Source organism: Leptodactylus fuscus, chromosome 8 (assembly GCF_031893055.1).
Source record: "Leptodactylus fuscus isolate aLepFus1 chromosome 8, aLepFus1.hap2, whole genome shotgun sequence".
NCBI classification, from domain to species: Eukaryota; Metazoa; Chordata; class Amphibia; order Anura; family Leptodactylidae; genus Leptodactylus; species Leptodactylus fuscus.
Genome location: NC_134272.1, coordinates 91983710 through 92011239, shown reverse-complemented (window position 1 = coordinate 92011239; position 27530 = coordinate 91983710). Strand labels below are relative to the sequence as shown.

Sequence of the window (27530 nt, the reverse complement as noted above, 5' to 3'; positions counted from 1 at the left end):
CCTTTCCAAAATTTACAAACTTTTCAGGGAAGAAGAGTAGAAGTGAAAGTTCAACAACAAGTTTTAAAGGGGATGACAGTGCATTTAAAGGGAATGTATCAGCAGTTTTTATATTTTTAAAGAATTTTTCCTAATGCATATCTACTATATCCTGCAGATTTCACTCTGGCCACTAAGCCTAATGATAGGCCGACACATTGAACTCCTACTACATATTATGGAAGAACTCTAAATCCTTTACGTAATGGTCCGTGGGAGGGGTCTGGCCCCCTAAATATTGTCTCCAATGCAGACACTGTTTCACCAGGATAAATAATGGCGTCCGCTTTTGGTTAATGTCCGTCTGTTTGGACAAGTGACGGCCTGCGATGTCAGCTGCTGTCGCTCCCCAGCCCCGGTGATCGCCCGTGTCCTTCTCCGTCTGCGCTCATCGCATTCACTTTCTAGTAGACGCCATTCTTTATCTATAAATAGATTGTTTCCATGGCGAAAGGATGAAAAAGATGATCCGAGAAGGAATCTCCCGTATTTTATATCAGGCGCGTGAGAGGACTGCGCTTCTCTATCAACAGGGGGAAATTACTTTGATATAATGGATGAAACATATCCTTTGTGCCGGCAGTGGGAGGGGACAGCGAAGGCTCGAGGCTAGGAAAAACCGGACCACAGGCGAAAGATTAAAACGGATACAATAACAATAAAAAGTAACGGAACACAATTGTATAGTGAGCAATAGAACCACGTACAAATAATACCGCCATATAGTGCCCAAATATAAAGCTAACCACAGAGCTGGCGAGTAATACTGATAGTACACTGACCGTATAATACCACCATACTGTACCATAATAATACAACCACAGGGTGACCAAATAATACAACCCTACAGTAACCAAATAACACCACTATACCGCGCCAATATACTGTCCTACAATCTAAAATGACACCTCCACCCCCTACTACAATACTGGACCCAATCTCACTGACTAGACTTTCATCTAAGGTCAGGCTTTACGGAAACGGCGCATCCCCTGAGTCTCCATTCACTTCTAGGGGAGTTACGGAAACGGCGTCGCTCGAGCAGTGAAAGTGGTTGTCAGTGACCCCGATCTATCAGAGATTTATGGCCACACCAGAAAGAAACCCTTTAAGACTCCGGCCTTGCACAACTCCTTGAAGATTGTAGGAGAAGAGTATATACCGTACACTTGGCAGGACACAGAGACGTAGATGGTAGATCTGATACAAACACAGTCTACAAGAGTTGTCAGATCAGGAGCAGAAGTGTCACATCGCGTCACCGCACGGCCTCATTATAAGTTTCTATTAGAGGGGTGAAGATCACCCCGATCCCGTCTCAGACGGTCTGTGAGAGAGACATCCAGGTGAATGGAGGGGAGGGGCTTATATTAAAGGGGAGGTCTCAGGTGTCTCATCTTAGAGCCACTCAATAGACTTTAGTCTTCAGACAAGAATTATTGCCTTGGTTCTGTATTTGGATGTTGTAGCCCTTTGTGTTTCATCTTTACATTTTCTACCTGGGGCGGCCATATTGGAGACACTTCCTTCCTCGATGGCCTGTATGTAGAGACATGAATGGGAGTCAAAGGAAAGAAAAGCGTCCACAGACTAATACAGTCTCCAGGAAGCAATGGGGTACAACGTCCTCCACTAGTGATAGGGGGCGATGGGGAGCAACAGACAAGGCCTTACCTAAGAGCACAGTGTGCAGTGTCAGTATCTGGTGCGATCTAGACCTCCAGCAGTATAAGAGAGCGGCCATCAACACTCACAGCCCATAAAGCTAATGAGGCGACTCTGCTCATCTTATCCCAGTCTACACGGCAAAGCTGAAAAGATAAGAAGTCCAGAAGTGCCCGGAGTTCTCTGAGGACACTTCTGTAATATCTGCACTACTATTACTGCAGGTGAAGGATCATCTTTGGTGCTGTGAAGAACTCGGACCATGTGTGATCCTGACCTCACCGCCTCCAGAAGACTTCTCCCCCGGCCGCCTGCTGCGACATTATCACCTCAAGTAAAGACTTGGAAAAGTAATTTACTAAACTAAAAAGACCAAGTTATAGAGCAAAGGAGCAAGGAGTCCTGACCTAAATACACAGCGGGAAGAGCACAGCGGGGGCACGAGGTCACAGAATAGAAGAGCCGAGCACTGAGAGAACATCCCGAAAGATCAGCACATCAAAGATAAGTAATGTAATGTATACACAGTGACTGCACTGGCAGAATAGTGAGCGCAGCTCTGGAGTATAATACAGGGTAAGTAATGTAATGTATGTATACAGTGACTGTACCAGCAGAATAGTGAGCGCAGCTCTGGAGTATAATACAGGATAAGTAATGTAATGTATGTACACAGTGACTGCACTGGCAGAATAGTGAGCGCAGCTCTGGAGTATAATACAGGGTAAGTAATGTAATGTATGTATACAGTGACTGTACCAGCAGAATAGTGAGCGCAGCTCTGGAGTATAATACAGGATAAGTAATGTAATGTATGTACACAGTGACTGTACCAGCAGAATAGTGAGCGCAGCTCTGGAGTATAATACAGGATAAGTAATGTAATGTATGTACACAGTGACTGTACCAGCAGAATAGTGAGCGCAGCTCTGGGGTATAATACAGGATAAGTAATGTAATGTATGTACACAGTGACTGTACCAGCAGAATAGTGAGCGCAGCTCTGGAGTATAATACAGGATAAGTAATGTAATGTATGTACACAGTGACTGTACCAGCAAAATAGTGAGCGCAGCTCTGGGGTATAATACAGGATAAGTAATGTAATGTATGTATACAGTGACTGCACCAGCAGAATAGTGAGCGCAGCTCTGGAGTATAATACAGGATAAGTAATGTAATGTATGTACACAGTGACTGTACCAGCAGAATAGTGAGCGCAGCTCTGGAGTATAATACAGGATAAGTAATGTAATGTATGTACACAGTGACTGTACCAGCAAAATAGTGAGCGCAGCTCTGGGGTATAATACAGGATAAGTAATGTAATGTATGTACATAGTGACTGCACCAGCAGAATAGTGAGCGCAGCTCTGGAGTATAATACAGGATAAGTAATGTAATGTATGTACACAGTGACTGTATCAGCAGAATAGTGAGCGCAGCTCTGGAGTATAATACAGGATAAGTAATGTAATGTATGTACACAGTGACTGCACCAGCAGAATAGTGAGCGCAGCTCTGGAGTATAATACAGGATGTAACTCAGGATCAGTATGGATATATATGTATACAGAGACAACACTTTTTGTGCAGTTTAATTTTATATATAAATTGTGTAACAGAGTAGCAATGTGACCACGTGCTGTGCTGTGATATGCCCGGTCTCGGGGGCGGACAGGTGCCAGTCACATCTTCCTCCTGATAACTTATATTTTATAGCCGATTCCTCCATCATTTCCCCTGATATACGGCGCAGCGTTTAATTCCACCCTCGCTCTTCCTGCCAAATGGCTTCATCGGGGCCCTTATAGATTTCCAGCTCTCAGATAACAGGATCAGGTTGAGCCTCAGCAGTTTTATTTTTAACATCTGGATTTGGTTACAAGGTCTGGGGATCTGAAGTCTCTCCTGTGGGCAGTGAAGATGTTACACAGAGTTTGTAGTCAGTGGGGTCAATGGAAGAGAATCCTCCGTATACCTGTCCTGATACTACAAGGTCCAGCTCCTCGTATAATCTACAAGAAATAGTCATTCAATTGGTAAAAATGTGCAATTCATTGTAGTGAACCCGAGTCACATCTTATACTCTAGTCACAGCCAAAGCTGAAATCCGTATTCAGTTCCATTTGGCGGTCAGACTCGTTTATTCTCACACTGAAATCCTGATTTCCAAAATACTGACTTAGAATGAGCTTTAGGAGGGCCAGACTACTAGACGGAGCCCTGATGGAGCCCCAAGTATGCAGTGCATTGTGGGTGATGCAGTAATCTGGGGTGCAAAAAAATAAACCTCAAAAACTAAAACTCGCCTGAGCTTACAAACTCATACCTGAAATATCTATGGCAGTACTTTGGCGGATAGAAGAATCACTGGGAATCCCAGAAAAAATCAGCAAGGCCTCGCCCTAAAAGGCGGCAGGAGGGGCAGGAGACGCAATGTGCTGACATACAGCTCTATAGTTGAAGAGGAAGTGTCCTCCTGGCTCCTGAATGGAATGCCAGAACTGCAGTAAAGACTGACCCACAGGAGAAATACAAGTAAGGAAGCAAAGGTGTGTAATAGAACTATGCATAACAATATAGGCCATTCAGGATCCAGAGAAAGCTGAGTGATACTAGGGGTGCTGTAAGGATTGTCACTAATCGATAGCCCGGAGACTTCTGCTTCCTGGTACTTTTTAGAGGAAATAGCCTTTGCCCTACAAGGTGAAAGAGAGGAACTAAAACCAAAGTTACACCAGGGCGGTAAATGTAACACTGACACCACGAGCACCTACAGGTGGACAAGGGGATATTATTAGACTGCAGGGCTCCTATATATCAGATCCTCATCTCCTCTGTATATAGGACACCGGCTGCACTCATAAGGATATACAGGACTGGTAGCCGCAGCAGAAACGTCTCATTGCCTCCGACTTCTGGGCCACTGAAATGTTCTCTGGCCGCAAAGCTCAATGTAATTCCCTGAAGAATGTTCCATCCATGGAGAGATTCCTGGAGGAAACGTCTGTAAAGGTTACGAGTAGCCAGCACCAAATCCCCAGGCTATACCTTCCATATGTCCATTGTGAAACACTGATGTATCCAGCTTGTATAGCCAGATATAGGAGGATGTCCCTAAATGCACTAGGAGCATGTCCTCATTTATTCTCCATGTCACACAGGATCCATCACTGGCCATAATTCTCCTAAAGGCAAGCTGAACAACCACCAACTTGCTGCACAATCACCTGTGCACAGGTCACTGAGCATGCTCACTACACTCTCACATAGAAATGCTTATGTTCCAGCCCCTCCTCCTCCTCCTCCCTGTACGATCACCTCTGCACAGGTTACACAGCATGCCCACTACACTCTCACATAGAAATGCTTATGTACCAGTTCCTACTCCTCCTCCCTATATGATCAACTCTGCACAAGTCACTGAGCATGCCCACTACACTCTCACATAGAAATGCTTATGTTCCAGCCCCTCCTCCCTGTATGATCACCTCTGCACAAGTCACTGAGCATGCCCACTACACTCTCACATAGAAATGCTTATGTTTCAGCCCCTCCTCCTCCTCCTCCCTGTATGATCAACTCTGCACAAGTCACTGAGCATACCCACTACACTCTCACATAGAAATGCTTATGTTCCAGCCCCTCCTCCCTGTATGATCACCTCTGCACAAGTCACTGAGCATGCCCACTACACTCTCACATAGAAATGCTTATGTTCCAGCCCCTCCTCCCTGTATGATCACCTCTGCACAAGTCACTGAGCATGCCCACTACACTCTCACATAGAAATGCTTATGTTCCAGCCCCTCCTCCCTGTATGATCACCTCTGCACAAGTCACTGAGCATGCCCACTACACTCTCACATAGAAATGCTTATGTTCCAGCCCCTCCTCCCTGTATGATCACCTCTGCACAAGTCACTGAGCATGCTCACTACACTCTCACATAGAAATGCTTATGTTCCAGCCCCTCCTCCCTGTATCATCACCTCTGCAATGGTTACACAGCATGCTCACTACACTCTCACATAGAAGTCTATAGGTGGTTGATAGAGTTCACCATTCACCCCCTTCATACACAATGACCAGAATTGTGTACAGAAAATAGAAGATTAACAAATTGTTCTCGTATTCCCTGATAAATTGTAACAAATATTTGTAGAGGAAACAGAAAGCGGAACAAACATTCAGCAGGGATTATCAATATTTGTGATGACCTTTTAGGTTTTTGGAATGGGAGATCTAGAATAATACCGCCATATGGTGCAGATCCTACATAAAGCAGGTACATAATCACACCATAGAGATACTAGCAGTTCTGCCATATAGTTGTCATATAAAACACCGCACTATATCTACATTATAGTACCAGACAGTGCAGTTAGATGAATATCATGCTGTGATTACATTATAACACTATTATTGCCATATGATGCATAAAGAATATTGCCATAGAGAGTCTATATAATACCGCTATGAAGTATATACATGATACAATCATACACTGCATAATACTACCATATAGTGACTCAAGAAGAATGTCACAGTGGCTACATAATATCAGTGTCATATAGTAGCTATATAGTCACACTATACAGTGCCGTAAAGTGTCCACATAACACCATAGTGTATTAATAATCACGCCATACAGTGCCTTGATGATAACACCATATGGTGACTTAATAATAGTGCCATACAGTGCCTGCATATCACCAACGCAGGGATCCAGAATTGTGTTATACGGGGTTTCTATACAACAGCTGATGGCGCTTACGTCACTGACCTCATATAGTGCCCAATAAATATCTTCACACAATGTAACAAGTGAGGCGCCCACGGGGGTTGTAACGCATGTTTGGCACAAGAGAGACCCTGGCCCCGAATCTGTGCCACAAGATCATCCCTCTAGCCCACAAACCTGATGCACAAATGTATCTACTCAATAGCCGGTGACTAGTGAGGAGCTCATGGAGGGGGTAAGTCATTCCTATAGCCACTGCTATCATGTTCACTGCGGGATCTTCAGCAAAAGCGACACATTAACAATCTCTCTTTTCCATTGAGAACTATGACAGTCTATAATTAGACAGCCCGAGAGCAGCCATTCTCAAAATGTCACCCAGACCAAATCCCCAAAATGGGGTCTGAGTGTGGGCGGGCGGCGCCCCTGCCAGGGAAATGTCAGGTCCAGAACTTATTACTGTATCACCCATCATTTCCAGCTGTCTCATCCAGCAAGTGTGCGGTCTATTCTCAGAGCGGCGCTCTCATGTCATCAGCCCCACCGAAGATGTCACCTGCAGAAAAGCAATGAGGAGTGTCCGGAGCATCAAATACAGAGACCTGGAAATCCAGAGTACAGAGCGGCAGGAGACAGATACAGTATAGGAGAGAAATAATACCGTCACAGGAGAGAAAAAAACACCGTCATAGGGGAGAAATAACACCGTCATAGGAGAGAAATAACACCGTCATAGGGGAGAAATAACACCGTCATAGGGGAGAAATAACACCGTCATAGGGGAGAAATAACACCGCCATAGGACAGAAATAACACCGTCATAGGACAGAAATAACACCGCCATAGGACAGAAATAACACCGTCATAGGAGAGATTTGTACATATATTTACAAGCAGTATTATAGTAGTTATATTCTTGTACATAGGAGCAGTATTATAGTAGTTATATTCTTGTACATAGGAGTAGTATTATAGTAGTTATATTCTTGTACATAGGAGTAGTATTATAGTAGTTATATTCTCGTATATAGGAGGCAGTATTATAGTAGTTATATTCTTGTACATAGGAGCAGTATTATAGTAGTTATATTCTTGTACATAGAAGTAGTATTATAGTAGTTATATTCTTGTACATAGGAGTAGTATTATAGTAGTTATATTCTTGTACATAGGAGTAGTATTATAGTAGTTATATTCTTGTACATAGGAGGCAGTATTATAGTAGTTATATTCTTGTACATAGGAGTAGTATTATAGTAGTTATATTCTTGTACATAGGAGTAGTATTATAGTAGTTATATTCTTGTACATAGGAGTAGTATTATAGTAGTTATATTCTTGTACATAGGAGGTAGTATTATAGTAGTTATATTCTTGTACATAGGAGTAGTATTATAGTAGTTATATTCTTGTACATAGGGGCAGTATTATAGTAGTTGTATTCTTGTACATAGGAGTAGTATTATAGTAGTTATATTCTTGTACATAGGAGGTAGTATTATAGTAGTTATATTCTTGTACATAGGAGTAGTATTATAGTAGTTATATTCTTGTACATAGGAGTAGTATTATAGTAGTTATATTCTTGTACATAGGAGTAGTATTATAGTAGTTATATTCTTGTACATAGGAGCAGTATTATAGTAGTTATATTCTTGTACATAGGAGGTAGTATTATAGTAGTTATATTCTTGTACATAGGAGTAGTATTATAGTAGTTATATTCTTGTACATAGGAGCAGTATTATAGTAGTTATATTCTTGTACATAGGAGGTAGTATTATAGTAGTTATATTCTTGTACATAGGAGTAGTATTATAGTAGTTATATTCTTGTACATAGGAGTAGTATTATAGTAGTTATATTCTTGTACATAGGGGGTAGTATTATAGTAGTTATATTCTTGTACATAGGAGTAGTATTATAGTAGTTATATTCTTGTACATAGGAGTAGTATTATAGTAGTTATATTCTTGTACATAGGAGCAGTATTATAGTAGTTATATTCTTGTACATAGGAGAAGTATTATAGTAGTTATATTCTTGTACATAGGAGTAGTATTATAGTAGTTATATTCTTGTACATAGGAGTAGTATTATAGTAGTTATATTCTTGTACATAGGAGTAGTATTATAGTAGTTATATTCTTGTACATAGGAGCAGTATTATAGTAGTTATATTCTTGTACATAGTAGTAGTATTATAGTAGTTATATTCTTGTACATAGGAGTAGTATTATAGTAGTTATATTCTTGTACATAGGAGTAGTATTATAGTAGTTATATTCTTGTACATAGGAGGTAGTATTATAGTAGTTATATTCTTGTACATAGGAGTAGTATTATAGTAGTTATATTCTTGTACATAGGAGTAGTATTATAGTAGTTATATTCATATAGAGAGAGAGCGCGCAATATTTTGAATAAAATAAATAAAGGGTTTGGCCATATTACTTTAGTCTTTACAACCCCTTAGGAATGACTATTGCACCAGTGGTGTTGATATCTCAGATGCCCTTTGACCTTCACCCTTGTTACTGTACAGTCCCCCATTATCAGTAAGACAATAACGCTCAGTTATATTCATTATACTCAGCTGTTCTCCGTTAGACTCCCTTACAGTAAGAGGTTAAGCTTTGCACCTGCTCGGACCCTGTCACTATTTTTAAGGAGCTTATGAGGCGTAAACAGCTGTATAACGGTATCTATGTTGGCTTGGGCCTCGGGGCGGGGGAGAGATTCTGACCACTTCTAACTTAAATAGCACTGATCAGGGTTTGGAAAATTGTAACAAAAAGTGAGTCATAGGCGCCGGTATCTGCAGATTCCCAAAAACAGGGTGCAGCCAATCCCCATTATAAACCATGAGGCTGGCGGCTGTCACGTATCAGTGTAGCCCAGTACGGCAGTATCCCCTGCCATGGAGAGATGACTCTCAGTAGAGTACTGCCATGTGACAGCTGCACGGGAGGGCGACACGGTGACGTGGGGCTTAATTACCAGCAGCTGCTCCGCATTCCCATGTGATGCTCGCAAAGGACAGAAAAAGTAGGCAGGAGATTATCCCGAGATGTGAATGGGATCCTCATGTCCTCAGACTCTGCACAAAGGACTCAACATATTTCTATCCAGAGGAGACCGTGATGAGGTCATATGGCAAAACTGCAAATGAGGGCAACTATTTATGGCAGCCATGTCTGGTCTCAAAGGGTTAAGTGTAAGCCAACTGTAGGCAGCAGCTCAATGCCTTGTACAGGTGGCCGTGCCCGGGATGTTGTGGCCTAGCCAAGGGTAGGAGAACCTGCAACCCCCATCACTGCGGCATCCAAGATGCCATATTATAGCAGGGGCGCCCAAACCTGTCATTATAGGAGGCGGAAAACCCAGAATTCGAGCAACAATTTGGGTGTATTGGGTGGAATTATCCTCAATTGTCAATCTATTGTGATATATCCTTAGTCACTGTCAGAGAAAAATGCCAGAAGATACCGCGGGCGGGGGATGGGAACTTCCATTTGCTCAGGATTTAAGTCCCTTGAATCTTGGACCCAGTGACTTGGGCTGTTTTAGACGTCTCAGACTTAAAACTTGCAAAAGAGCTTACACTCATTACAATAGGTCTACACAGAGACTTAAGAATGACAAGTCACACAACAAGAATTCCTACGTTCTTCTACGGCGCCACACTGCAACGTATGACCTCATGTGACGTCTCTCACAACAAAAAATCTCACAGAAGTTGTGCAATGAAATCCGCTGTGTGACTGGTCTGTGACTTAGGGCTACACAGAGATGGCGACGACTCCTATCACACAACCAAACATCGCCAGGTCGCTCTGTGACCCCTTCACTAAGGTTAGTGTATGGAGCAGCACCGCGACCTCACCGGTGCCACAACAGATACAAAAAACTCAACCAATGTGCGACTAGAAGTCGATAGTAAAAAAACACATGCGACAAAATCCAATAGGTTTCAATTTTTTTGCAACTGTCTCGTCGCAGTTGCACAATATTACGTAATGTAACTCCATCGAGATACATTGAAACATTTTGTTGCACCATTAACATTGCCGTGTAGCCCTAGCCGTGACCTTATACAGAGCCGCAGACACTTCATACTGGGGAGATATATGGCGGTCTACGCTCACACAGACACACACTGTCATGTCTGCAATGAGGGCGCAGCTCAATCATACTTTTAGCAGCCTAATTTTGTCAATGGGCTGGGTCTAGAATTCAAGTGAATGGGGCTGAGCTGCAACACCAGACACAGCCATAGTGAAGAGCGGCACCAATGAGGTGGAGAGTGGAGAGTGGCACCAAGGCTGGAAGAAAATGCAGACCCTTTCTTCTAATATTAGACAATCCCTTTAAATGGTTGTACATTCACTCTAAGAATATACATGTAAAGTGCCCTCATGTGTTCAAGAACAGGACTTCTAATACAAAAATCAATATAACTTGGCTGTAGATGGACTGAGGCCCCTTTTGATGTCCCTTCCCCTCTTGTAGAATCTTAAGGAAGAGTGTTCACCTGATAACGGTAGTCACAGCTCCGCCCCTATTGCAAACATCATGGAGTGCTAATAAGGCTTTAATGTAAAAGGGGATTCCACTCACGTCCTATCACGTCATAGAAGCAGACATGTGAAATCCTCGTTGCTTACATCTCTATATTGCTCTAAAAATTCCCTTAAAATGAACCTGTCACCAGGTCCGAAAAGCCCAGAGATACGGTCGCTGCCGTCACCTGTTTATCAAAATCCGTTCAGCCATTCCAAAGTTTTCAGTAATACTCCATGACATTCAGCAAAGACCCCGGCCCAGGGACCACTTGTACCAGATACTTATTTGCAGCAGCGCTAACAGGGCTTATATCTTTGAAATAGTTGAACAGATTTGGATAAACAACACACCAAAATGCTCCGGGGGACATCGCCTAACAAATTATGTAGGTCATTGGTCTTTTCAGCTCTAGTGACAGGTCCCCTTTAAGAGAGGAGCATGAACTTTACTTTCTTATACATGATCAGATGTGCACATGTCTGGTACATAACACGTCACCGAGCCATGATGTATTATAGGGGGATCTTCCCTTCCTGCAGAACACAGGGGTGAGAGCAGAGGCTTGTCAGTATACAGGAATAAGGGGTCAGTATACTGTAATAAGGGGTCAGGGCACAGGGGTGAGAGCTGAGGTCCATTAGTATACAGTAATAAGGGGTCAGTATACAGTAATAAGGGGTCAGGGGTGAGAGCAGAGGATCAGTATACAGTAATAAGGGGTCAGTATACAGTATTAAGGAGTCAGGGCACAGGGGTGAGAGCTGAGGTCCATCAGTATACAGTAATAAGGGGTCAGTATACAGTAATAAGTGGTCAGTATATAGTAATAAGGGGTCAGTATACAGTAATAAGGAGTCAGGGGTAAGAGCAGAGGATCAGTATACAGTAATAAGGGGTCAGTATACAGTAATAAGGGGTCAGTATACAGTAATAAGGGGTCAGTATACAGTAATAAGTGGTCAGTATATAGTAATAAGGGGTCAGTATACAGTAATAAGGAGTCAGCGGTCAGGGGTAAGAGCAGAGGATCAGTATACAGTAATAAGGGGTCAGTATACAGTAATAAGGGGTCAGTATACAGTAATAAGGGGTCAGTATACAGTAATAAGGGGTCAGTATACAGTAGTAAGGGGTTAGGGGTGCGCGCGGCCTCAGGGGCACTGCATTACACGTGCGTCTAGTCTAAGACTGAAATGGAAGTTCCTTAGTATGTTCGGCAGCGAGCGGATATTTATAGCAAATAGTTCCCAATTTGTGTAAAACCCTGAACTTGCGCACAGATTTCTCCCTCCTGCGGCAAACTTCACACTGTGGGAGATTTTCAGCCAAAACTGGACTGAAGCCAGAAAAAGAGGAAAAGTGGAACATGATTGTTATTACTTCTGTAATTTGGTCCAATCTTGTTTTTGGTTATAAATAGTCACTTCTGGTAAAGATTCTGTGTAAGGTCCCGTTCACATGGCCAGTATTTTGGATCATTATTTATAAGGTACAACTAGGAGTGACCCCGACGTGGCACAAACCTGTCTAGGACAACTTATCTATAAGATCAGTCATAGGTGGAAAGGTTTTGTCTTTTGTGTTGCAGCCAATGGATTTTTAGTGTTTCAATGTAGCTACAATAGACAAGAATAAAACGTTGCAAAATAAACTACATTCAAACTCTTCCAATTTGCAGTCAGACTATGGGTTTCCAGGGTTGCAGACTGCAAAAAAAAAAACCCCGGTGTAGTCGGATCCTACAGTTGTACTCCCTTTCATCTATTCTGTAGATGAGAACAGACGCCATTCATTCTGACAACGAAGCACCAATCTGAGACATGGAGGACACCGGGAGCAAAATCCTGACTTTAAATCCCCTTGCAGATGACCCTGGCTGTGGTCAGGGCGCTCTCCATGTGTTTCATGGATCCCACACTCAACCCATTCCTTTCTATGAGCCCGTACACACAACTGTGAATTTCCCGGTCCTGTATGCGGGCCAACAGTCTGGGCCGCAAAATATGTAACAGGTCCTATTCCTATCCTATTTTGTGGCCTGTGCTTCCGTGGCTCCTATTTAATGAAAGCAGCAATGCAAGCACAGCCGGCACATGGGGAACATCCCCAAGTCCTGCACGTGCCGCCCCTGCTTTTAATTTACAGCCGTCCATCTGCAACCGGTCATGGGGTGAGATGACACTGCGGAAATTCCTCTTCATTTTCTGCCACTGTATCCGGCCCCGGACTAGCCACGATGGAGGGCCAAATTCAGACGGATTCTGGGGGAAATCAGCTGCAGATTCAGGGGGAGGATTCTGTAGAAAATTCCTAATAAGGGGTATCTTGACCAATTACACAGAATTGCTGCACATCAACCTCTGGACTTCATGGGCCAGTTTAGGCGAGGCCTAGATGCAAACCCAGGCTCCGATCCCATGGTTGACCCAGTTTATTGCCACCTAGTGCTGCTCTACTAACTAAAACCACCCCTGCAAGTAGAAAAGCAAATATATCTGGAAGATTCTACAGCTCAGGAATGACACAGCCGGCTATGTTGTCTTGTAACTGTTCCTTCCCCTCCACCATCTCTTTGTAGGGAGGCAGCATTGGGTGTTAGGAGCAGAGCGCTGGCCTGTCATCCTGTCTGGCTATTTATCCAGCTATAAGCAGCAGCAGGCGACTTCCCCGGCAGCAGTAACAAGGCCGCCATACTGTTAGAATCCAATGGAATCCCTTGTTATAAGATGCGGCTACAATCAGTGAAGCGGCGCTGAGTCACGAGACCGTGTTCTGGAAGCGACACCGCCGCTGCTCGGCTCATCATTACTGTCAGTATATAATGCTGAATGATATTTCTGTCTAAACAGGAAGCGCCGGATCTTCCCGGGATCGTCTCAGGCCGTTAACGAGTTATTGTTAAAGGAGATTTCCCTTCTTGGCCACCGAGATAAATTAAACTTTTAATATCCCGATTCTACAATAATGTAGGTTAACCCTTAAAGCCGAGAGCGTTCCTTTCATTGGAAGTTTAGACTCATGAACTGGTAGTAAATGTGGATATAGAATACCTTGTGATAGACAACATAAGGGTAAGTGGCATCTTCTAACCTACACCTAAGAGACTAGAACTAGAGCGGGAGGAGGGGGATGCAGCTGCAGTTTCACTTTTTTCTTGTGAGACTTCATGTTCTGAGAATGACAGGAGATGATCAGAAGAGCGAGACCCTGAATTACTGTTGATGTAGGAGTAGTGGGGGTATATAAGATGAGGGCAAACATCACACCAGCAAAAGGCAGCCAGGAAAGTAAGCGATGAATAGAGAAGCCGACAGTGTCCGCCATGTTACATCAGTCCTTATTGTGGTCCCAACCAGGGCTGTGGAGTCAGGACCAATTATGCCTGGAGTTGGGTAAAAAAAAAATTACCAACTCTACAACACCTCTATAGATAACACCACTGAGCCATTATTACATCACTACTGTCCATAGATGTGGTCACTACTTATCTACTCCCCTCCCTACACACAACATGACTAGAAAACCCTCCCAAAGAGTCGGCTCCAGACAGGGGCCATGGCTATGCTGTAAAGCAGATCACTAAATGTTGTTGACAGAGTAGAGGAGAAGCTCAGGCAAGATGGCCGCCACCATAATCATGTACAGAAAATAGGGGTGGGGGGGGTCTCTATGCCTAGAGGAAAGAAGACTTCACTCGCATCATAGACAGAGATTCTTTACTGTAAGAGCAGAGAGACTATGAACCTCAGCGCCCCAGGATGAGCTGATGGGGGATTCATTGTGTCAGTTCAAAAGGGTCTTTCTTGAATGTAAAAATATTTCGGGTTATGGGTTTTAAATTTTGGTAAAGACAAGCTGATCCAGAGTCTTATACTGATTGCCAGATTTGGAGTCAGGAAGGATTTTTTTTCTCCTTACTTGGGGCAACTGGAAAGTCTCAGGGTTTGTTTGTTTGTTTGGTGTCTTCTAATGTCCAGCAAATGTTGAATTGCAACAATGTATCAATGTGGGATGATTGTATCCAGTCTACACTTGATGATGTCATCTGGCAGCTACTTCTAATCCAGACTCATTCACCTCAGAGTCTATGGTTGATCATAGAAGTTTCAATAGTTGTGCCAAGAGGACCAGGCGTCAGTGGGTGCAGGTGGTATCTGCTGGAGACCAATGCACCATATTCAGAAGGATGGGCAGATACACAAGGACTGAGCAGTGCACAAGGGCCTGGCACCTAAGAGTACCCAAATACCCCACTTATACACCATCCACCTTACAGGGTCCAGCACATGACCCATCACTGCAGCTGTTAGTCTTGGATTAGATTCCCCTTGACTGATTAGTCGGTAACGGATATTGTTACGCTGCGGTTTTTATCATTTTAAGGCTAAATCTTGAGGTTCACCACAGATCTGCGACCGACAGCAACGCTACAGTAATGAAGAAAAACAAACAACTACAAAGCCGGGGACGGAGATTTCTAAATATGGATTTATTCTGCCTCATAGTGGGTAGATAATGTCCTTCCATCAGCAGACAGCCGGAGGTGCACGAAACGCTGAGTAATAAGAGCGCTGTGTGTGAGTGCAATCTGATCCCCACGTGTACCCGACCAGCACACGGAATATTCTGAGGGATATCTGGAGTATCAGGAGTGTTGTGTCTGGGGTGAAATCTGCTGTTCTGGAGAAAAGACCGGAAATGGGGAGAAGATTGTCGAGCTCAGCACTGAACCAGAATCCAACCCTGTGTGCCAAATCTATAGGTCAGAGGTCCGGCCTGAGAACCCGGGCAAAAACTAATGCTGAGGCCACTGTAGTGCCAAAAATAGTGACACAATCCAGGGTATAGATAGATAGATAGATAGATAGATAGATAGATAGATAGATAGATAGATAGATAGGAGATAGATAGATAGATAGATAGATAGATAGAGAGATAGATAGGAGATAGATAGATAGGAGATAGATAGATAGATAGATAGATAGATAGATAGGAGATAGATAGATAGATAGAGAGATAGGAGATAGATAGATAGATAGATAGATAGATAGATAGATGATTGATAGATAGATAGATAGATAGGAGATAGATAGATAGATAGATAGATAGATAGATAGATAGGAGATAGATAGATAGATAGATAGATAGATAGATAGATAGATAGGAGATAGATAGATAGATAGGAGATAGATAGATAGATAGATAGGAGATAGATAGATAGATAGATAGATAGATAGATAGATAGATAGATAGGAGATAGATAGATAGATAGATAGATAGATAGATGATAGATAGATAGAGAGATAGGAGATAGATAGATAGATAGATAGATAGATAGATAGATAGAGAGAGAGAGAGATAGATAGATAGATAGATAGATAGATAGATAGGAGATAGATAGATAGATAGATAGATAGATAGATAGATAGATAGATAGGAGATAGATAGATAGATAGATAGATAGATAGATAGATAGATAGATAGATAGGAGATAGATAGATAGATAGTTGCCGCCAGCAGACCTTATTACATGTGCCGCAGTAGTCCCCCCCCCCCCCATCTTTTCTAGATGCCCCAGACAATTTCTTCCCCCCTCTCTTATCAAAGCAGAACCAAGCAGATTTGCCATTCAGGCGTCTGGAAAGCTGGGTGACGACCTCTCTGGAAGCCGTAATGGCATATTATTATGACAACCTAGTATCTGCCAGCTCCAGCCGCTTTATGGGGTCTCCTTTCCATGTTTCTGTGCAGATCCCCAGGACGCCCAGGCTTCTACCTTTGGGATCTGGAGCAATTAAACGCGGTGCAGGAAAACAATGCGGTAAAGCTGATGAGACAGAACCGCAGAGGGAGCGCCGACTATTAGGTCTCCATATTTAAAGGGGCCGCTGGGCTTTAAACCTGTCAATGGCCGATGCAGCAGCTGGATCCAGAGTGGAAGGGATTCCGTGTCCATAAATAGCGGGGATTGTGCGCAGGGTTCAGAGGTGACCCCCTTGTGAGGACGACTAGAACCGAGAGCAGGTGCTCCCCACCCCCCCAGCAACAGCTGACATTATGGATCACTGCTATGACATCATATACTGACCCCCCCCCCCCCCCCATCCAGATTAACAGTGAGAAGTGACAGTCAGCATTCCTGCTCCTCCACGTACCAGGAAGCCCCCTCCCCGCCAATGTACAGTATGTCCAGGAATAGGGGCACTTCCAGTTAGGAGAGGGTTTAGGGAGAGGAGCCATTGCTGGAAGTGTTCCCTTAAATTCCCAGCGGCTGCACTGCTGCTTATAATGGGAGTCATAAGGGTGCATTCACACAGCACAGATAGAACTGCACCAAAACTGCACTGGAAAAAAGAAATACATGATGTGAACCGGGCCTTAGGCTAAGAAAGCTGCTCGGTCTCCGGCTGTTAATAAGAACGTCCTCATTCACTGACAGATAGCAGAGATATTCAGCTGATATTAGGAGTCACTACTTAATGGGGCGGATTCGTTTTCCCTTCTGCTGCACTTTGTCATTATTTTCGCCTGCATTGTACATTTATGTGATCAGCCGCCATTCCTATGCAGTGAAATTAATGTATAGATTCATGAATTTAGCTAATCTGCGCAGGTCCTGCTAGAACAAGCTGTGTGTGAACACGGCCTGACAGGTGCTTGTCATTCTGCCTCCTCGAGGACGTTCAGCTGTTCAGGCCCATGTCATACCTGCGAACAGGTGCAATCCCTGAGACGTCCTAGGACTGAGGTCTGCAGAAATGGAGAGAGAGGGGGAGGCGAGAAGAGGCCCCCAAATATAAAAGCCTGTTTGATCTCCTGCAGCAGTTGTGATCATCCCTTTAAATAAAGCTGGCCCGGTGACATCTCGGCCCCCGCAGCTGCCGGCGCCACTCAGAACTGCACATTTATTTCTCAAGTTGTTCATTATAAAAAGACACAAAGAGATAAAACCGAAAAGTGATCACAAGAGAAGATCGCACCTCGCCAGGCGCCAAAATCACTTAAAGGGAAACAACAACTTGGACCTAAAATTCGATCCTGAGTTTTCTTACTGATATCGGTTACATGGCGGGCAGGTGAATGAACACAATGTTCTTACAGTTTCTATAGGGTTGTCACCCAGCTTTCCCATCCTCCAGAATGACAAATTTGGTGACTTGTAGGGTGATCCTGGATTAGAAATGCAAATGCAGACACGTTAACCCTTATTGTTCAGATCACCCTCCTTTCCATAATCTTGAATGGCAAATCTGTAAATCTAGTTGTAATGTACTGCTGGATAAATAAGAAAAGCCGCCTTTTTCATATCTGGGAAAGCTGAGTGATAAGCACAGACACCACTACTGTTATATGGGTTACCCAGGTACTCAGCTTTCCCAGGATGCAATGATACAAACCAATAAGTCCATCTTGCACAGCGCCAGTAGATGCCAGGCAGCGGGAAATGACTTCTACAAACTCCATATGCATTGGACACGGGCTGCCACCCAGCTTTGCGAGACTCTGCATTCATATATGGAGCAGGCTGGGACACATTCAGAGTATGATATGATCATGTAATATACCACAAGGGAATGTACAGTCTGTACTGAGGGAGTCAGGGACAAGTAGAGTCATGTGACAGGTCAGAGGTCATGTATGTGACTAAGTCACAGGGGTCATAGGTCAGGGCTGGTATTGCCACATTGATATCAAATAAATTAATTCCCAGTAACTATACGTCCTTGTGTCATTCTAAATTCTATTCAGTTTCTGAGAAAGCTGGGTGACCACCAAAATGGCCACCACTCCAGCCCTCAGGGGGCCATCACCCAGCTTTGCCAGACTTCTGCATAGCATATACAGTATTACATCCCCCATTCAGTATTAGGATGAATTCACATGCTAAAGATTAGTTGCAACATTTTCCACAACTGAATATCCTTCCCATGAATGCTGCTTAGATTTCTGCAATCCCGTTTAGGTCCTTGGACTGTTACAGACAAATCTGCACCATGTGAACATAACCTTACAAGATTAAGACAGATTTGCTTCTGAAAATCCGAATATCCAATATGTTCACCTTTGTGGTATTAACCCAGCTCTCCCAGCAGATAAAAGGACTAGAGCAAAAGTCAGAATCTATCAGCACCCCAGCTGTCGTGACACTACAACTCCCAGCATGCACGCTGCTCTGGCAATTTCCATAGAACTGAATGGAGCATGTTGGGAGTTGCAGTTTTACTGTACTGAAGCCTAGAGATATACTGCTGCCTACAAGTTGGACATGGACGTAGCCGATTTGGTTGTCACCCAGCTTTTCCAGAATGAGATATTTCTATATAAAATAATTTTTACAAAAGAGGAAGACTCGGTGACTGATGGGGTAAATGTTCCGTGAGAATGGCAGGGTGCCCGGGTAATAGCACCTGGCACAAAGGTTGGCTTATCAGTAACTCTGGGAACCTGGCATGGCGGTGACACGTATAAGATGATGGTATATAAGATAAGAGCCCGGCCTAGTCGCCGACCGGTTCCCACACTCCCCGGGCCACACATCACAATCCCACTTCATTTTCCATTCTCCGCCATCTGTTATTTTCTCATGGGTAGGGGAAGCGCAGAGGGCGGCCACATATGAGCGCGGGGACTGATGTGGCCTGCGGAGGGCGCGCCACTAGATGCTCTTTGATATTGACATTTCTGGAACGCTGTGAATTTTATGGCAAACACGACTCGCCAATAATTCATTTCCTCTGGGAATCTTGGGAAAGGACGACAAAAAGTTTTAAGATCAAATAGCTGGAAAACTGCAAGAAGATGAGGTCAGAGGTCAAAGAAGATAAAATCTAAGGCACTAGCTTAAAGGGACCAACACCATCGCCCATTCAGAGAAGTCCTATATACAAGAATACAGCAGGGGGTCAGCTAAAGGGGGTGCAGGGCAGTGTACAAAGATAGAATACTGCAAAACAATGTATCCCACTATACAATGCAGGGGCTTAGCTATAGGGGTGCAGAGGTGGCACATACTGCCAGATACTCAAGTCTCAGGGGCCCAGAGATGGAATGATAGACAACACATGAGAAGTGGGGGCCCCAATTTATACTACAATGGACATGTATACTGTATGTAGATTGTATACAGGGCAGAATAGAGGTAGGTGATGGGCCCAAGTAAAGCTTTTGCATGAGGGTCCACTCCAGCCCCATAGTATCTAATCACTAAGATGTACAATATCACTTTAAGGAATCCTACAAGCAAAAGAAGAAAAATCTAAGTAAAAAATCCATATTAATTATTATTATTATTTATTTATTAAGACTGGCATTTTGTATGCCAGTCTTAATAAAGGGCCCACTAAGGACATGGCAGAAACCTGCCATAGAGGTCTTGCTAAATGTCTGTATTTGCTCCTTGTATACAGCAGGATACAGGTCTTGTACTCAGGGATACAATATGGCTTCTACATTGTAGCAACTAGTGGCTGTAATCTCCATGATAACAGACTTCCCGCACCAGCTAGCAGTTGTCAGACTCCGCCTCTTTGCATCTGTCCTTACACAGGTGTGATCGTCAGGTGTGCGAAGTCATGTGACAATTAACCCCATGATACAATATGGGAGATGACAAATATACAAGGTATTATAGTGTATATTCCCTCGTCTCCGTATGTGTATGGGGAGGGGGACAAGAATGGGACAGGGAACCTCCATGTCTGGATGCGGCTGCTATTTTAGAGCCTAGCACAGGAAGCATTTGTCTCCTTCAGACATGGTTTCCTCTGCACCCCCCAGCATGGAACCTAATGTAGTACAGCAACTCATAGGTTAAATATAGGTCTTGCATCAAGTGTGCAGAGTGAGCTAAGTCTCCAAAACCAGCTGTGACCTCTGATCTACTTGTAGTCCAGGTTTCCTCCAGCCATATATCAATCAGGGGCCGGGATCCTGTAGGCAGAGCCCTGCACGGTGCAGCTGTAGCAGTCACTACTGGGCCCCACGCCGTGTGGGGGCCCAAACACACAAAGTATATTAGTGGTCTAAATGCCACAAGGTAAGTAGGGGCCCCATCAGTTACACCAAACTCCTTCCTGCAATGACTATAATAACATGGTATTTAGGTGACAGAGCAATATGTTGCATAGACAACGTCTCCAAATTCCAGAAGTGACCTCTGACCTCTAGCACATGTGGAGGATTCCATATATCAGTCACAGGGCTGAACTTGCATATTCCATATATGAGCATATGATTGGTGACTATATAATAATACTTACATCTGTAGTATGTTAGGGCACATGTACAGCCATACTGGGGATCTATAATACAGAACCCATAGCTTGTATAGGCCAATACTGTACAATAGAGGAGAAAGTCTTTACCACAAATCTATATAGTCCACAGTGTAAAATATATGGCAACGTATTCTCTTCTGGGATAGAATATGGTGCCTCATGGACTCGTATGGCTTACCTAGGGGTCCATAACACAAACCATAGGGCCACTATGTGCTGCCATATAGTGTCCATGGAGATGCCATTTGTATGGACCCCCAGAGCAAGGAAAAGAGAGGCTGAGAAAACTGGTGGAGACCCTCCAGCACACTCTATTAGTCCTTCCATATATCAGACAGGGGCTTAAGGTTACATTATACTATTATAATAAGATGGCATATTCTGCAGGGGCTGTATACAGACAGGGGTGATAGAACAGAGATCCAAAAGTTACATATATACTGTAAGGCCATATACAGACAGGGGTGCTATAACAGGGACCTACGGTTAAATACTATATTGTATACAGGGAGGGGTGCTAGAACAGGAACCTAAGAATAAATACTATAGTGTATACAGGCAGGGGTGCTAGAACAGGGACCTAAGGTTATATATTAAAGTGTATACAGACAGGGTGCTATAGCAGAAACCTAAGGATATATACTTTAGGGGTGCTAGAACAGGGACCTAAAAGTTACACACTACAGTGGTATAAGGGCTGTATATAGACAGGGATGCTATATTAGGGCCTACGGTTATATACTATAGCATTGACACATTCTGCAGGGGCTGTATACAGGCAGAGGTGCTATAGCAGGGGCCCAAGGTTATATAATATAGCCCAGACACATACTGGAAGGGCTGTATATAGACAGAAGTGATATACCAGATGCCTAAGATTATATAGGATAGCAGTGATGTATTTTGCAAGGACTATATACAGACAGGAATGCTATAGCAGGAGCCTAAGGATATATACTATAGAGTATACAGACAGGGGCGCTATAATGGGGGCCTAACGTAACACTACACATTATAGACATGACATATTCTGCAAGGCTTGCATACAGACAGAGGTGCTAAAGCAAAGGCTATTGGGAGACATGTTCTGCACAGGAACCTATAGAAAAGATTATATAGGGAGCAAGCAACAGAGAGGGGGGTGGAGGAGGGGGAGGTTACACCCCTTTATACCACTGAACTTGCCTAGTGCCAAAATATTATGACAGATATATTATAAGTGCAACTATTAATAATCCCCATATTATGTGACAGCCCTGACATCATGTGATACAGTTAATTATACACCCACCATCTACAGGTAGACTAAGCACCATGTCATTACCAGCAGACCCCACCGTATCATTACTGATATAACACTGGCAACAGGAGAAGCCACTAAATCCTCCGCACCATCTCCTGTATGAACATTATTGTATCCTTATTTACACAACATGGAAGCCTCATTGTAACAATGTAACACACACAGATCTGCTGCTCCTCTGCAGGAAACCTCCTCTGCTGTCACATCGATTTCCCAGCCATTCAATGACAGTAAATGTTACTGAGTGTCACAGCAACCTCCTTCCTACATTGCAATTGTCTTCCCTGGCTGCTCTAGAAATGGAGGAGGATTACAGCTAATACCTGGAGATCAGTCGGTGCAATGGGCTGCTTCCTTACATAACATCCTACACTGCATTACTTCTATGCAGAGCTACTGAAGACTGCTCCATATGGCATTGCAGAGCTGACATTTTGTGATAGTGTCCTCAGCCCCCTGTCCTTACACCCTGCTCTCAATGCACTCCTATAATACAGATTCTGTGGGTACATTATACTACACTTTACCCTGCAGGAAGCTTACTGCAGGTTCTATAGGTGCATGGTACTGCTATGCAGAGCTACAGATTATACTGTACTATGCAGAGCTGACACTCTAGGAAGACGCTGTCAGTGGCTGCAGTTCATACATGCGGCTCTACCCAGCCCCTGCCATAGATTCTGCTCATTGCCTGTGGATTATACCAATCTATACAGTGCAGAGCTGCAGATTATATCCCATCAGATTACAAGGCAGAGCTGACCCTTTAGGAGCTGTCAGTGAAGCCCCAGCCTGTCCCTGCTGCTGTCACAGCACCCTGATCTCCATACCCACCACCCCATGGCAGCCTTACCTTCTCCTGTGCCCTGGTGAGCTTCTTCTGCACATTGCTGGCTATTTTCCCTGCAGAGACTCCCTTCCCCATCTCAGCCATCTTGCCTTTCCTTTAACTGGAGTTAAAATAATCAGATCAGAGAGAGAGAAAAAAAAAAAAAAAAACCTTTGGCAGAAACAATGGCTATACCCCCCCCCCCCTCCTGGCTGCTGGATCAGCCTTTTAAAGAGACAGTGCACATAGCAGCTAGCAACTCCTTAAAGGGGCAGTGCTGGGAGGAAAGCAGAGGTGTATGCAGGCTCTGCAGTGTCACAGTGACACATCCAGCCATCTGCTGTGCCAGGGATCAGGAGGGTGGAGGGGCCCATGTAAACAATCTTAAGCCTAGGACTAGGAGGCAGCTCAGAATACAAGAGGAATCCATAATCATGCATTGTGCAATGAAGGTTCTGTATGTAATAACATAGGAAATGCAAAATAGTCACTTATGACTACAGTTCAGTAGTAACCTGCATCAAAGGTCAAGACATGCTGGGATGTGTAGTTCTACAGTGTACAGACGGCTATTATTGCTTTTATTTTATTCACTGTATTTTATTGAACTATATTACTCAGACACATTTTATACCAAACCATAGAACAAATGAGACACAAGAAGCGATGGACCGAAATCTAAAGCCATTACTGTCATCTATTACATGGCAGCTAAACAGTTATCAAAACAATTCCATTCACAAAAATCTACTGGTTACCAGGACGAGCTGCAACCTGGTACAATCCTGGCAAGTCAATGGAACCTCATAGATAAAGGGGACTTAAAGAAGACGTCCCACCACCTCGGACAAGTCCAGCTCTTTACATCCAGTAATAGTCGCTGCCCCACTGATATCTGGTATTTTCTCTACCCCACCGATCCTGAGCAATCAATGCTGTTGGTTTAGGTATCTGATGTGCTATTAGTATCTGTACTGTCAGGAGGGCGGTGTAAGGCAGGAGCAGACAAAGGGGTGGGATTCTAAGGTGACTGCCTGGATTAGAGCTCTGAATCACACACCATGGCTGACCCCGCCCACCTGACATTATAGAGCTTAAATAGCACACCAGGCACCAAAACTACCTGCGCTTTTTACTCTAGGTTGGTGGAGGCCAGAGAGAAAAATCCAACTATGCTGGAATTAGTGGAGGAGCGACTATTAACAGATGCCAAAAACTAAAATGGATGGAGGTGATGAAAGGTTCTCTGTAATTAGGGAGCAATTCAAAGGCCGCAAAACACATGGAAAAAATAAAACTGCTATAAGGGTGCATGCACACTACGTAACGCCGGGCGTGTATGAGAGCCGTACACGCCGGCGTTACAGCAGACTGCCGAACACTTCCCATTCACTTCAATGGGAGCGCTCGTAACAGCGGCGTTTACGAGCGCTCCCATTGAAGTGAATGGGAAGTGCTCGGCAGCCCTGCTGTAACGCCGGCGTGTACGGCTCTCATACACGCCCGGCGTTACGTAGTCTGCATGCACCCTAATACTGTCCCTGCGTGCAAGAATGCTACTAAGATAATTCTGTCCCTTATATACAGGAATATAATTAACATAATATTGGCCCTATCTATAAGAATATAACTACTATAATACTGCCCCTATGTACAAGAATATAACTACTATAATACTACTTCTATGTACAAGAATATAACAACTATAATACTACCTCCTATGTACAAGAATATAACTACAATAATACTACTCCTATGTACAAGAATATAACTACTATAATACTACCTCCTATGTACAAGAATATAACTACAATAATACTACTCCTATGTACAAGAATATAACTACTATAATACTACTCCTATGTACAAGAATATAACAACTATAATACTACCTCCTATGTACAAGAATATAACTACTATAATACTGCTCCTATGTACAAGAATATAACTACTATAATACTACTATGTACAAGAATATAACAACTATAATACTACCTCCTATGTACAAGAATATAACTACTATAATACTGCTCCTATGTACAAGAATATAACTACTATAATACTGCTCCTATGTACAAGAATATAACTACTATAATACTACTCCTATGTACAAGAATATAACTACTATAATACTGCTCCTATGTACAAGAATATAACTACTATAATACTACTCCTATGTACAAGAATATAACTACTATAATACTACCTCCTATGTACAAGAATATAACTACTATAATACTGCTCCTATGTACAAGAATATAACTACTATAATACTACCTCCTATGTACAAGAATATAACTACTATAATACTGCTCCTATGTACAAGAATATAACTACTATAATACTACTCCTATGTACAAGAATATAACTACTATAATACTGCTCCTATGTACAAGAATATAACTACTATAATACTACTCCTATGTACAAGAATATAATTACTATAATACTGCTCCTATGTACAAGAATATAACTACAATAATACTACTCCTATGTACAAGAATATAACTACTATAATACTACTCCTATGTACAAGAATATAACTACTATAATACTACTCCTATGTACAAGAATATAACTACTATAATACTACTCCAATGTATAAGAATATAACTACTATAATACTACTCCTATGTATAAGAATATAACTACTATAATACTACTCCTATGTACAAGAATATAACTACTATAATACTGCTCCTATATACAAGAATATAACTACTATAATACTGCTCCTATGTACAAGAATATAACTACTATAATACTGCTCCTATGTACAAGAATATAACTACTATAATACTACCTCCTATGTACAAGAATATAACTACTATAATACTACTCCTATGTACAAGAATATAACTACTATAATACTACTCCTATGTATAAGAATATAACTACTATAATACTACTCCTATGTATAAGAATATAACTACTATAATACTACTCCTATGTACAAGAATATAACTACTATAATACTGCTCCTATATACAAGAATATAACTACTATAATACTGCTCCTATGTATAAGAATATAACTACTATAGTACCGCTCCTATGTACAAGAATATAACTACTATAATACTGCTCCTATGTACAAGAATATAACTACTATAATACTACTCCTATGTACAAGAATATAACTACTATAATACTACCTCCTATGTACAAGAATATAACTACTATAATACTGCTCCTATGTACAAGAATATAACTATTATAATACTACCTCCTATGTACAAGAATATAACTACTATAATACTACCTCCTATGTACAAGAATATAACTACTATAATACTATCTCCTATGTACAAGAATATAACTACTATAATACTACTCCTATGTACAAGAATATAACTACTATAATACTGCTCCTATGTACAAGAATATAACTACTGTAATACTGCCCACTATAGACTTATATCAGGGCTGATGGAATTATTTTGTGTATTACTGAGCGGCTTTTCACGTTTTTCTTTAGAAAACAAAACTGTAAATCACAAAGTGGAAACAAATGTGGAACTTACGATTTTGCAATAAAGAAGAGACTTTTTGCTGATGTTTTTACTACAAGACACAACACATATTGGAACTATTAGGAGTTTTGTTTTCGTTTCTAACTTTTAACCTCAAAGATTGTTGTGACATTATTTATACACAGGAAACCAACCCCGGAGAGCCCTGTGGCCCTGCACTCTATGTGCCATGTTGCCCCTGCTGTGGGCAGTATACACTGTGTTCTTTGCCATCACTGAGGTCATCTTTCATGTTGTGATGTTGTTGTATCCGTCTATCAGGTACAAGTTGAAGATGAGAGAAGAGGAGAACTCTGTGACGTCTGGCTTCCTTCATAGCTGTTGTTGTTTTAGAATTTTGCGAGAAATTAGATTTTCTTTTTCCCAGCATGTTTAATATTGGCAAACTGCCAATTTGGATTATAGGGGTTTTCCCAGCTCAGTATTTCAGCACTGGAGCAGATCAGATAATATGCAGATGCTTGCACACAATGGACGCAGTCGTATCTGTGTGTTTATATGTAGAGATAACAGACCTGGCTTGATCAGCAAACTCCAATTAGCTGAGAGAGTTCTGCTGGCAAGAGCAGTGT

At 42.6% G+C, this 27530-nt stretch overlaps 1 protein-coding gene across 7 annotated transcripts in view; it reads right to left on the bottom strand.

Annotated features, from left to right (window-relative positions):
- BIN1 (bridging integrator 1) overlaps positions 1 to 23606 on the bottom strand; it is a 64685-nt gene extending 41079 nt beyond the window's left edge. For 2 of the 7 annotated variants that reach the window (XM_075284684.1, XM_075284685.1), the window contains exon 1: positions 23451 to 23601. In XM_075284684.1, coding sequence (XP_075140785.1) covers positions 23451 to 23531 — 81 coding nt within the window. In that variant the 5' untranslated portion in view covers positions 23532 to 23601. Of the gene's footprint in view, positions 1 to 23450 lie in introns of all 7 variants that reach the window. The other 5 variants (XM_075284681.1, XM_075284680.1, XM_075284686.1 and 2 more) reach the window with 5 other exon arrangements.
- Positions 23607 to 27530: the final 3924 nt, after the last annotated feature.